The sequence below is a fragment of the Myotis brandtii genome, unplaced genomic scaffold, assembly GCF_000412655.1.
Source record: "Myotis brandtii unplaced genomic scaffold, ASM41265v1 scaffold403, whole genome shotgun sequence".
NCBI lineage: Eukaryota > Metazoa > Chordata > Mammalia > Chiroptera > Vespertilionidae > Myotis > Myotis brandtii.
This window is the reverse complement of record NW_005365474.1, coordinates 665,203-679,129: the sequence shown is the minus strand read 5'-3', so window position 1 is coordinate 679,129 and position 13,927 is coordinate 665,203. Positions and strand designations below refer to the sequence as shown.

Below are 13,927 nucleotides of genomic sequence, written 5' to 3'. Positions count from 1 at the left end.
ACGCCCCGGAGGCGGAGGCAGGAGGAAGCGGCGACCCTTGGATGACCCCAGGCTACCGGTGTGGGTGGACCCTGGAGCAAAACCTGCCCGGGTCCCAGCTTGGGGCAGACACCCCGATTGCCTTCTGCACCCACACTGGCTCCCTGCCCCTCGGGTGACCGCGCCTTTCAAACCCAGAGCCCGAGGCCACAGGGACAGCGCCCAGTGACACCCACCCCCACGCCGGGGCTCTCGCTGACCCTGGTCACAGCGGTGGGCACCACGGAATGCCAAGGCCCCTCTTGGCACGGTCCTCGGTGCCGTGACAACGAGAGAGCCGTGGGGCCCAGCGCGCTGGACGGCGGTCTGGACAGGAGAGAGCAAAGGGCGGTCAGGTGTTACTGGAAGGAAGGTTCTCTGACTTCCAAGCTTGTGCAAAAGGCTTCGGCACAAAGACAAGCACTTCAACGTTTGCTCAAGTGAAAAATCTGGAAGCAATCCAGGCAGCTGAAATGTGTTCTCCAAGTTACGGACAAATGTGTCCAACTATCACCAGAGTGCAATTCTTTCACCTCTACTTTTTCGTGATTTTTAAGCTTTAGTGTTAAGTGCAGGCAGAGTTAGGATTTATTTTTGGTGAAATAGTACTTTTAGAATTAGGACTCTATTTCTGACAACTTCCTTTGCCCTGGGTATTTCCAGAAAAGGGTACATATTTTCAATGTCAGGCGTTACATTAGGAGACTGGGTGAGACAGAATCAGTCTGACCTGTATTTAAACTGCTGGACTTTGTTGCAGTTTTAGGTTAGATTTAGTTCACTCCTTTCAACTATTCCGAGGGCAGGATGTTTCCCTCAGCAGGGCCTGGGACCTGAACCTGGACGTGTTTGCGACCCGCTTGTGCTCACAGGGAAGCCAACAGCTTTCGGAAAACGTGAGCTCGATCTCCCTGCCTCACAGCCCGAGTGCTTTTCTGGGACCTGAGATCCCTTTGCTTTCCAGTTCTGACTTCTGAGCTCCCAGCCCTGGTGAAGGCCTAGCTCTCCTGAGCCTTCTCCCATGTTTTGTAGTGCAAAGCCCTACGTGCATTGGGGTGGTTTTCATATACGTGAGGGGGTGGGGCAGCAACAGGCAAGGGATGGTGTGTTCTCTGGGTCCTTTACCCATCTCTCAGCCTAAAAGTACAGATCGCCTCGAATGGGTTTCCTTCAACTATTGCACTGTCCACCTTCCTGCCCTCAGATAGCGTCTGCCTTGCACTTAGAAGTCAGCCCAATCTTTCATTTTTCGCTTTCTCTGCCAACGTCATACTTGTCACACTATCCCTAAGGGTCCCGTGATGACCCAGGGGAAAGAGTGGCTGGAAAGGCCTCTGTGGTGTGGTTCTCTGGGTTTCTAAGCCGTCACGCCAGCCAAGGCGACTGGTCTACGCAGGACCTCACCTCTTCCTGCCCTTGCACCCAGGATGAGAGCACCAACTCCTTGCTGACAAAAAATGTTCCTTCATTTCTAGTGCTTTGTTCCTTTGGGTTTCTTTGTTTTGTTATTTTTGAAGCTTACCCAGTTGGTTTAACCAGAACATGATTGATTTGTAAAAATTGGAAATTTTCTGTTTCTGACATAACCAACAATTCCTTATAACTTTTTGTTTTCACACCTTGGCTAGAATTCCCATTACGTTGTTCAATAAATGTGATGAGCATCCTTGTAATTTTCTACATTTAAGGGTGCATGTCTATTGTTTAACCATTAAGTATGACATACTTCTTGAAGGGGTTAAAGGAGTTCATTTCTTAATTCGTATTTTAAAATATGTATGATTATTACATTCCATCAATTGAATTATCTGTACATGTTGAGATAATCATAGGGCTTTTCTTTTATCTGGGAGTGTGGTTATTTTCACGAAATGATTTTCTGATATTGTCTTCAAAACATCCTAATGTGTTTCAATTAGGATCACATTCAGCTGCATATAAGAGAACCAATTCTCTCTCCTCCCCCCAAAAAATACAGTTTTCTCTTTTGTGTAAAACATACCCAGATGTTGGTAGTCTAGGGTGCCTATAGCAGCTCCACCAAAATCAGATGGGCAGTCACTCTCCATTGCATTCTGGAGGTGGCGTCCCTCTTCAGGATGAATTCAGGTGCTAGGATGGCTACGGAAACCCAAACCATGATGTGCTGCATATTGAAGAGGAAAGATGAAAAGACCCTAGGGGGCTTTTCCCAGGTGTTTGTTTTCCTGCTAAAGAACCTTCCCATTAGACCCGCTCAGCAACTTGTACTGCCATATCATTACTCGGAGTTCAGCAGCATGATTACACTTCATTACAAAGAAAATGGAGAAATGTAGCTTTTCCGCAACCGACACTGCCATTAGGAAAACCAGTGATTCTGGTGGCAGTGGACACTACCAATGGTCTGCTACATTTCACAGGGACATGGCTTTTAAAAAATGTACACCATCACATGCATTTTGTTATTCCATTTGGGACTCTTAAATCTATGCTCATATGACTTGCAAGTCATTCTCTCCTTCCCCCAACGTCTATTTACTGGGAAATCTTGTTAAATGTTGGAATTAACTTTCCTTGAACTTTTTTGAAAATTATGAACTATTATAGGCTAGGTTGGAAGGATTAGATAGATTCCCACACCAGAGATTAGATTTTTTAACAGAAATTCAATTTTGTTTAATGGTTGTACATAGAATCATTCTGTTAAGTTTCATTTGTCTGGTAAGTTTTCCATTGCTTTTAAGCTTCAAACAAAATCCAGCACTATCCTTTCCCACACGATTGGATTACCATCCTCTTGGTTGTATGTGGATTTGCATCACACAATACAGTAACTTTTAAATTCTAAGTGACCCTGGGTAATAGTAAATTGAATGTAGACTTTCCCTTAGGTGCTTATTCTTACTGTGTGTGTATCTTCAGTGGAACATCAATGACAAAAAAACAGTCATGGTATTTCTAAGGATTTCTGGGGCATCCTTTAGCAAATATCTGAAATTCTTTCTTTATCCAAGTTTTCCTTTCCCTTCTGTGAATCATCATGCTTCATCCTAGGTATCTTGAGATTGTATCCTGTATAATGAGCTGAATACAATAAGGATTAGTCATTCAGAAATTATTAAATACCTCTTTTAAGGAAGAAACAACTTTTAGAGGGGTAAGAGATGAATTCCCTCCTGAAGTAAAGAGTACAAGGTGGAGGGTGCTTCAGAAATCTTTATAGTTTTGAATCCTCATATTCCTCCAAGACAGTCCTAATCTATTTGCCAGGGACCCAACACTTTCAGATTAATGCTCAGTCCAATAAGCAAATTGGTGAGGTTGTAAAGAAAACAGACTTTGTAAATAAGCAACTGGTAGAATAATTTACCAATACCCTGACTCTACAACTATACATACATATTTCAAAATTACTTACATGTATTACAAAAATGACACATAGCTAAAATAAAGGCAGTTGAACTAGAATTAAAAGTGTCTGTACCATGCCGAACCGGTTTGGCTCAGTGGATAGAGCGTCGGCCTGCGGATTGAAGGGCCCCAGGTTCGATTCCGGTCAAGGGCATGTATCTTGGTTGTGGGCACATCCCCACTAGGGGGCGTGCAGGAGGCAGCTGATCGATCTCCCTCATCGATGTTTCTAACTCTCTATCCCTCTCCCTTCTTCTCTGTAAAAAATCAATACAAAATATATATTTTTTAAAAAATTGTCTGTACCTCAAGCTATACTGGGTAATTGATATAGAAAGAACTAATTAACAATTGGAAGATGCTGCCAGGAAAAAAAAAACACAAAAAAACTCAAACTTGATTTTCTGTAGGCGTCCATTAAAAACTTGAAGTCCCAAGTACTTCAGCCTACTTAGGTGAGAAGGTCAATTCTTTGCCATTGCACCTTGAATGAGGATCCCATCATGAGTGCACATACAGTCTGGAATTAGGAATCCTAAAGACATCAGGATAATCTAACCAGTTAGAAATATACACCAGTCTGGCCAGTGTGGCTCAGTGGTGGAGCACTGACCTATGAACTAGGAAGTCTGGCTCAATCCCCAGTTGGGGGCATGCAGGAGGAAGCCAATCAATGATTCTCCCTCATCATTGTTTCCCTCTCTCCCTCTCCCTTCCTCTAGGGATCAATATACATATATTTTAAAAATAAATGTACACCATGTCGATGTATATAACAAAAGAGGTATCTGCTGGACCCACTTATAAAGGAAACAAATAACATATATGTGGTTTCTACTACTAACAGGTATTTTAGTAAGTCATTTTATTCCAGCAAAAGGTTGCATTTAAGAATTTTGCAATGAAGAGTAGAATTTTTCTATCATTAATAAATGTTCCTGTTTAATAAGTTATGAATTTCAAATGAGTGTATTTGATGTTCATTTATGAAATTTCCTCAGAGAAGTTTATCATATCTAAAAACCGACTGTCCCACATTCATTTCATTCATATGGTTCCACAGCTGTATAAAATTATAGGAAGGTATGACCTACAACTGAGAATATTTGTAGGGTTCACCAAACTCATGGAGTTTCTGTGTGTATGCACTGATGTTTTTTTAGATGTAAAAACAGCTTTCTGTGCATGCCCTTCCACATGCTGTGCCTTCATAAAGTTTCCATTCAGTATAAGTTTTGCGGTGCATGGGATGATTTCATTTATAGTTTCTCTTCGATTTGAATAGACTTTTGAAAGTTTCTCACTTTTAATTCATCAATTTTTCTCTCTCACCTGCATGAATTCTCTGATGCATAATCAGTTGTGACTTCTAACAAAAGGCTTTCCCACATTCAGTGCATTTACAGGGTTTCTCTCCTGTATGAGTCCTCTGATGTGCACTGAGAATTGATTTCTGAGAGAAAGTTTTTCCACAATCATTACATCCATAGGGTTTCTCTCCTGAGTGAGTTCTGTGATGTACAATGAGCTGGGATTTCCTAATGAATGCCTTTTTCACGTTCACTGCATTCATAGGGTTTCTCTTTTGCATGCATTCTTTGATGTACAATGAGTCGTAACTTTCCACTGAAGGATTTCTCACACTGACTGCATTTACAAAGATCTTCCCCTGCATGGGCTCATTCATGCACAATGAGTAGTGACTTCCAAATGAAGGCTTTTCCATATTTAGTACATTGATATGGTTTTTCTCCCAAATGAGTTCTCATGTGTATAATGAGGTATGACTTGCTACTAAAGGTCTTCCCACATTCACTGCACCCATAAGGTTTTTTTCCTGCATGATTTCTCAGATGTGAAATGAGCTGATCTTTCCTATTAAAAGCTTTCCTACATTCACTGCATTAATACAAATTTTCTCCTGTGTGAATTCTCTGGTGTACAATGAGTTGTGAATTGAAACTGAAGGATTTCCCACATTCATTGCAGTCATGTAGTTTCTCTACTGTATGAGTCCTCATATGTATAATGAGGTATGACTTACTCTTGAAAGCTTTACCACATTCACTGCATCCATAGGGTTTCACATCTGTGTGACTTCTCTTGTGTACAATGAGTTGTGACTTCAAACTAAAGGCTTTCCCACACTGGTTACATCCATATGGTTTTACCCCAGTGTGTGTTCCCTGATGTACAGTAAGTTGTGACTTGAAAGTAAAGATTTTCCCACATTCACTACAACCATAGGGCTTCTACCCTGTATGGGTTCTCTGATGTACAATAAGGTTTGACTTTGTATTAAAGGCCTTCAGACAGTCACTGCATTCAAAGGGATTCTCTCCTGTATGAATTCTTTGATGTATAATGAGCTGTGACTTCAAACCAAAAGTTTTTCCACAGATTGCATTCATAAGGCTTCTCCCCTGCATGAGTTCTACGGTGTGAAATGAGCTGATACTTACGATTAAAAACTTTCCCACATTTGTGGCATTCACACAGGCTCTCTCCTGTGTGGATCCTCTGATGTATAATGAGTTGTGAATTGAAACTGAAGGATTTCCCACATTCACTGCATTCATGACGTTTCTCTCCTGTATGAGACTTCATATGTATAATGAGGTATGACTTGCTCCTAAAAGCTTTGTCACATTCATTGCACACATAAGGTTTAATTACTGTGTGACTTCTCTGATGTACAATAAGCTGTGACTTCAAGCTGAAAGCTTTCCCACCCTGAATGCACCCATGGGGCTTTACTCCTGTGTGAAGCCCCTGATGGACAATGAGCTGTGATTTGAAAGTAAAGGCTTTCCCACACTCACTACAACCATAAGGTTTCTCCCCTGTATGGGTTCTCTGATGTACCGGAAGGTTTGACTTTGTATGAAAGGCTTTCTGACATTCACTGCATTCATAGGGTTTCTCTCCTGTATGAATTCTTTGGTGTATAATGAGCTGTGAGTTCAACCCAAAAGCTTTCCCACAGTCATTACAACCATAAGGTTTCTGTGCTGAATGAGTTCTCTGGTGTGAAACAAGCTGGTCTTTCCTACTGAAGACGTTTCCACATGCACAGCATTCATGATGATTCTCACCTGTGTGAACTCTCTGATGTATAGCAAATTGTGAATTGAACCGGAAAGTTTTCCCACATTCATTACATTCATGTGATTTCTCTCCTGTATGATTTTGCTGATATTGAATGAGGTAGGACTTACTGCTGAAGTCTTTCTCACATACATCACCCTTGTAAGCCCTCTCCTCTGCATGAGTTTGCTGATGCACTACAAGGTATGACTTGCTACTGAAGACCTTCCCACAGTAACTGAATTCAAAGGATTTACCTTCCACATAGATTTGTGGGCACATGAGTTGTGACTTTTTGTTGACAAATTTTCCAGGTTCATTACTTTCACAGTATTTTATTCCAAGAAGAGTCTGTTCATGTTCAGAATGGAGGGTTGATTCCCTTTGTGCATAAAACCCATTAGGATTCTTTCCAGCATAATTAATACTGAAGTCTATATTATATTTCAAACTCTTCCCATGTGTGCCAAATTTATAAAGATTTTGTCTTAAAAAACCACAATTTGTAGTAAGAAGACATAGTTTCCCAAAGGCAGTACAGTCATAGTATTTTGCCATATTTCCCAGCTTGCCTTGATTTTCCTGATACCATTCCATGTGATTATCAAACTCCCATACTTTGTCTAGAAATAAAAATATCTACATTAATAAGAGAGAAATATGTAAATTGGTCATCACTCCACTATGCCCAAAAGCCAATCAGAATGAGTATGCAAATTAACCCAACAAAGATGGCGGTTACTTTGCATACACAGGCACGGAGCGAAGACTGAAGATGACTTAAAGACTGAAGAGGCTTGGTTTCTCCGCTGCAGCCGCAGAAGAGAAGCCTAGCCTCGAGACTTGGCTTCTCCGCTGCAGCCAGACCAAAGGCCTGGGTCCTGGGTGCCGGAGGAAAACTGGTGCCGGCAGCCAGGGGAAGGAAGGCCTATTGCGAGAATCTTCGTGCAACGGGCCTCTAGTGTTATAAATAAAAACATGACCATGGTATAGCATAAAATTGCCTTAAAGTGCCATGCCCATCAGGTTATTGTTTTAGTTTCAGATATTGCAACAGAAACTAAGTAAAATATGAAGTGTAAATATCCCCAAACTCCTGGGCACTGGGGAAAACAAAGGAAAACTAAAAATAAAGACAGGAATAGGCAACTGAAAATAATTAAAGATTGTTTTCAGTTTAAAAGGTTTGCGCAGTGGGTAAACAAGCCAAAAAAGGCAAAAGGAAAAATGAGCAAAACATAAAGAGAATAGATGAAATCTCTAATCATTAGAATGATCAATAATAATAAAAGCTTGATATGCTAATTAGACCAGACATCCTTCTGGACAACCTTCTAGACGACTTTCTGGATGACGCCAGGGCTGTGAGGGAAGTCTGGGTCCCGGGTGCCAGAGGGAAGCCAGTGCCGGCAGCCGGGGGAAGGAAAGCCTACTCTTGCATGAATTTCAGCATCAGGTCTCTAGTTTAATAAACAATAGTTGCATACTTACAACACTAGAAAGCTCAGGAGAAGAAGCAGAAAACATTGCAACTAGTTTACAGTCTTCTTGTGACTAAAGTTCCAATAAATATGCAAATTTAAGAAAATAAGCACACAAGAAGCATCATCATGATGTTTCAGAACAGCGAGCACAGGAAAAAGCTAGTACAAGCTCTCATCCCAGAAAAACAAACAAACAAAAAGCTGCAGCCAGTGTGGCTTGATTGAATGGAGTGTCATCCTTATATGCTGAAAGGTCTCAGGTTGGATTCCCGGTCAGGGCACATACCCAGGTTGCAGGTTCGATCCCCAGTCAGGCACATGTGAGAGGCAACCGGTTGATGTATCATTCTCATATTGATGTTTCTCCGTCTCTCTTTCCCTTCCTCTTTCTCTAAAACCAATTAAAGCATGTCTTGCCCTAACCAGTTTGACTCAGTGGATAGAGCGTCAGCCTGCGGACTGAAGGGTCACAGGTTCGATTCCGGTCAAGGGCATATACCTTGGTTGTGGGCACATCCCCAGTAAGGGGCATGCAGGAGGCAGCTGATCAATGTTTCTAACTCTCTATCACTCTCCCTTCTTCTCTATAAAAAAAAAACAATAAAATATATTTTTAAAAAACACAAAAAACAAAAAAAACATGTCCTCACCCTGCTGGTGTGGCTCAGTGTTTGAACTTTGACCTATGAACAAGGAGATCATGGTTCGATTCCCAGTAAGGGCACATGTCCAGGTTTCAGGCTCGATCCCCAGTGTGGGGTGTTGTGGGAACCCTGTCCAGAGTATGCCGGATGTTCAAGACTAATCTGAGCGTGGAAATCCTAACTGGAGTGCTCAAAGATAAGTTGCTATATGCAGGTGCAAGAGCAAGGACACAATACTGTGACTATGTACACTGAGCAAGCATGCCATTCTACAACCCAAAATAGTGGTGTCACTATTTAGAAAGAAGCCTCTTTTGTCCAACTTAGTATAAAGTACGTTACTGACCAGCCAGTGTACAGCCACTTGGGGAGGCTGTTGCTCTAATAATGGCTGCTGTGTGAGGCTCCCGTATAGCTCCTATGTTGGAGGCTGCTGCTGCTGTGTGGGAAAGATGTATTGTGACCCAGCCAGTGTGCGGCTACTGTATGGGACTTTGCTTTGAAGAACTGTTTTGTCTAATGGCTCCTACAGTAGCAATGCTACTTGGGCTACAATATAGAATCCCTTATACCCACAACTTCTCATGGCTTCTCTGTCAAATGACTGGTGTCCGAAGAGGTCCAGTTCCTGGAAGAGGGGCTCGGATCCAACAGTTGGCGTAGTCGAGCAGGATAAAGGACCTGTGCACCCAACAGGCGTGCAGCCAATCGGTGATTCTCTCTCCCTCTCCCTTCCTCTCTCAAATCAATAAAAAAAAATTTTTTTTAAAAGAGAATAAAAATATCTATGGGTGAGGATTAACAACAACAACAAAAGAATTCACATAGCCCTGGCTAGTGTGCTCAGTGGTTAGAATTTTAGCCCATGCACTGAAGTGTCGCTGGTGCAATTCTCAGTCAAGGACACATACCTGGGTTGCAGGTTAGATCTCTAGCCCAGTCGGGGCATGTGCACGAGGCAACCTACCAATGTGTGTGTGTCTCTATCACCCCTCTCCCTCCGTTCCACTCTAAAAATCATCAATGGAAAAAATATCCTGGGGTGGAGATTAACAAACAAACAAAAAAATAAATAACATAAAAAGGATAATTGAATAAACTTGACTAATCAGTAAAAAAAAATACAAGAAATGAAACAATGTTGGCCTTGTGGGTGTAAAGTGAAAACATGGGGGACCTCTTCTTTAAAGGACCAAAGTACTAAGAGACCTAGTAAAACCAGTGAGGAGAACTGCACGTGCAGGAGGAAGCGGACTCCCAGCACCAGGAAGAGCCAGAAGCGTAGCCGAACGCACCAGCAACAGTCAGACGCGTGGGAGACGTGGGATGTGGCTGCGGGCAGTGGGAGAGACAATTCTAGTTTCTAAAAACGAGATAAGGGAGTGGCACTGGCAGGAGGATGCCCTGTGGACCAAGCACACCCAGTACTGAAGGGCAGATGAAAGAGGGATGAACTGTCATCACCAAAAGAGAATAAAGAGCTTAAGTCTTTAGAACAGAAGTCTTTTTATAGTTACACTATATGAGGAAAGTGATGAATCTAAAAAAAAATACCCCTTTGGACTAGGAAGGAACAGAAAGAGAAGTCCATGAAGTATGAGGAGAATCATCCCATCGCTGTGCATTGTGACAGTGGGTGCAGGGGGTACAGGGGGGGAAGGCTGCAGGCGGGAAAACGGACACTATCAACTGATGCAGAAATGCACTTGGCAAGGACAGTGGTAACATCAGTGATCAGCATGGAGAAGCATGGAGGGGTGGTTGCAGGGAGAAGGAAGTTGGGACTGCTGTGGAAGATAAGCTTAAGGGATTTTAAAATACATTTTAAAAAAAGAAAGGAAGGAGAAGGGATGTGAACATTATATCAAGTTATATCAAGGAGAAGCTGCTTAGATGCATAAAGAAGTGTGTCTGCTAGATGGGAAAGCAGGAAGACTGAGAAAGACAGAGAGGAGAGTAAGTATGAGAGAATGGGTACAGCTGAGACAAGAAGCACAAACATGAGGTGCACATCACTTCAGAATTCACACCAATTCCAAATAAAAATGCAAAAATCTAAATGTCCTGATCGCTCACCTGGATGGCTGTGGCTTAGAATTCGGTCCTGCACCACACGCAGCTCTTCTTGTTCCAACTGGAGGATGATGTCAGGTTTGGTGTGTTGATACCCTGCGAATGGAGAATCAGACAATTTAGACCGAAGCCACCAGGATTCAGGGATGCTGAAGGAGGGGACGGTTCAGTTAAGAGGCAGCATGAGGAAGCGGCCCTTTTGTACTTTGGCTAAATAAAGACATTCCACTAGCATCATCTGATGACAAAGGGAGACGAAGAAAACCTGGCCTCTGACCAGAAGTTTAAAATCACTACGTCTTTACAAAAGCCCCACTCCCCACTTCCCAGCTTTCAGCGACAAAGAAGTAGCCTGGAGACCACACACATTCCTCTCAGGGCGGCAGCACTTACCCACAGACACCAGGTTGCTGTAATTCTCCAACATCACACTCCTGTGCAGGTGCTTCTGCGCGGGGTCCAGCAGCTGCATCTCTTCCCAGGTAAAGTGCACACACACGTCCAGGAACGACAGCGGCCTCTGAAACACCAGGTTCCCTACAATCTCAGATGATCTGACTGAGTTTGGGGGAAACAACAGACTGCTTACCTAGAGATTTCATGAATTACATTTCACTTTGTGACAAGAGTAAAAAATTATTGAAAACCTCCTCATCAATATGCACTATATTAGTCAGCCTTTCACTCAAGACATGACAATATCAGGTGCCAGGTCCTTACTGAGCTGCAGGTGATGTCACAGTGTGCAAACAGAGTCCTGCCCACAACTGCTCGGCAATGCTTAGGAAATCAAAGGTGAACGTATATAAATGCAACTGGGAGTCAAAGAAGCTGAAACAAACATGGATGGTTGGTCACTCTACTTCTGCAACAGTTACTGGCCTGTAGGTGCTAGCTATTCAACTAGGTGCCTTTGATATACAGTCCTGCTTGCAAGAAGCATTCAGCAGTGCAGAGTTAAATACATACAAATAAAACAGGGCGTAAATAAAATAGAGAGTACAGGATGGGCACAGAGGAAGAGGAGAGCAATGCTGCTTATAAATGTCTGGGGGAGTCACGGGAAGGGCTCTACAGAAGTGACCACTGTGAGAGAAGGTACCTTAGTAACTCAGGGGAATCAAAAGGCGAGAGCTCTAAGTAGTGGCCAGTCTGTGGGGCGAAAGATCTGAAGATGAAAACACATGAATGGGAAATAAGCATATTAAAATGCTCAACATCATATTACCATTAAGAAATTACACGTTAAAACAACGAGATACCATTACACACCTATTAGAATGGCTAAAATTAAAAAGAAAAAACACCTGACAATGCCAAAGGACTCCAAAGACTACAAAACCCATGGAGACATATTATAATCACACTTTCTAAAGACAAAGTCGGTGCTGCTGGGTGTGTGAGGCACATGGACGCACCAACCCTGCTGCCAGCAGCCGAGTAGACGAACACAGGAGCATAGGTGCCTCATGAACAAGCGTTCGCTGACAAATACAAGCACCGCAGCAAGGTATGCATGCACACGCCGACGTGAAATGGAAAGACATTCACAGCAATAATAATGCACATGTTATAAACACATCAACAAAAGAATGTCAATTAAAAATAATGTTAGGGGGTGAAAAAGATGGAAACTGAATATGGAGAAATCAGGAAATCTGTAAATAAAGGTAGATAGGAACTGGAATGATAAGCAGGCCACGAACTGAGGAGTGATTAACTTAACCCTTGAAGTTAAGAATCACATCCCCCTCCCCAGCAAAAAAGTAAATAAATGAATGAAATAAAGAAGTCGGAATCTATAAACAAGCAACTCACCTGGAACTCTGTGGTTTCCCGCTGTTCCTGGGAAATAAACCGCCACTCGAGGGTCTGCTCTGTCCTGTGGCTCTTGTGCCTCTGCTGGGGTCCTCCAGGGAGAGGCCTCTGGTCAGGGGTCCCCAGACCCACAATGGGAGCCTGACCTTTGCGCTTTCGGACCCTATTGCCTGAACTGTCGCCATCCTGCAGGGGTGGGACCTGTGGACTCAAGAGCAAACCACTTTAGGGAGCACGTATCCTATGGGCCCCAGCAAAACATGTTTGCAGGTCAGGCTGGGTGCTCTGCAGACTGCGGTCAGGGCTGCTGAGGGGCAGAAGCCAGAGAAATTAAAATGGGAAACCCAACACAATGACGACAGTCCCCCCACCCCAGACTACAAAGGCCCCAGGAACCCCACAAGCACGATGAGCACCTGAGAGTTCCACCCCTTCGGGCAGCCACTTACGTAAGAACTGACGCCAGGTGCTCAGAAGAAAACCCTGTTTAGCAGCTTACACCAGCAGTAGGTTCTGACTGAAGAGCCGGTTTCAGTTAGAGCTCCTTCTCTCACTATTTCTATGTCCATGAACAAATTCACTTAACCTCTCCCACTGATTGTTCCTCTTTGTAGTTAAGCCACTGAGAGTAGGGTGAGGTCAGTACCAGTGGGGTTATTTAATCTCCCCCAAAACTCCCAATAGAAATAGGAGACCTACCAGAATAGTAAAAGCAAAAGCCCAGACATCTATCACACACAAAACCTAGGGGACAGGCCTCACAAACCTGGGAGACAGGCAGATGTGACCCAAATGCAGAGGGCAGCTCCCCGCAGAGGAAATGTGGGAAATGAGGGAAGATTCGTGATGGGCCACACCCTGCAGATCGCCAACGTCACCAGTAACTGTTCATCCCCAACTGGGAGCACCTCCCTGGAGTGGAGTCTGAGCCCCTTCCCAGGCTCCGAGCTCCAGTGGCCCACCAGCGCCGTGGGCCTGTGAGAACAAGGGGATCTAAGGAATCATCGGAGACGGTGCGGGGGCGGGAGGAGATAAAAAAGGAAGTGTGCAGAGGAAGCTTATTCCAAAAAATTTCTTAAAAACAAAATCCAAGATGTACGTGTGAGACAAGGCATGTTGAACTCCAGGAAATGGCTCAGGGCAGAAAAAAAGGCTTCCCGACAAAGCTTAGCAATGAGTCAGGTCAGGTGTGTGTGTCTGTCTGCTTATCATTCCAAAAGAATCACTGAAAGGATGAACTACAAACTATCAAACTGGTTACCTCCAGAAGAGAGAAATATGGCGAAGGGATGAAAGCAAGGCTTGTCTGAAACTCCTGTTTCACTCGCACAGGCTTCCGAGCGCCATGAAATCCGGTGCGGTCCCTCCCTGCGCCCAGGACGCGCTGCCGGGGTCCAGCGCCTGCTCGGC

The 13,927-nt window shown here is 43.6% G+C and overlaps 1 protein-coding gene across 1 annotated transcript in view; it reads right to left on the bottom strand.

Annotated features, from left to right (window-relative positions):
- Window positions 1-4,604: 4,604 nt before the first annotated feature.
- Window positions 4,605-13,927, bottom strand: part of LOC102243373 (zinc finger protein 268-like) — a 9,888-nt gene continuing 565 nt past the window's right edge. The window contains 6 exon segments of the mRNA XM_014545358.1: window positions 4,605-4,969; window positions 4,971-5,811; window positions 5,813-7,121; window positions 10,703-10,795; window positions 11,093-11,219; window positions 12,518-12,718. Coding sequence (XP_014400844.1) covers window positions 4,718-4,969; window positions 4,971-5,811; window positions 5,813-7,121; window positions 10,703-10,795; window positions 11,093-11,219; window positions 12,518-12,718 — 2,823 coding nt within the window. The 3' untranslated portion in view covers window positions 4,605-4,717.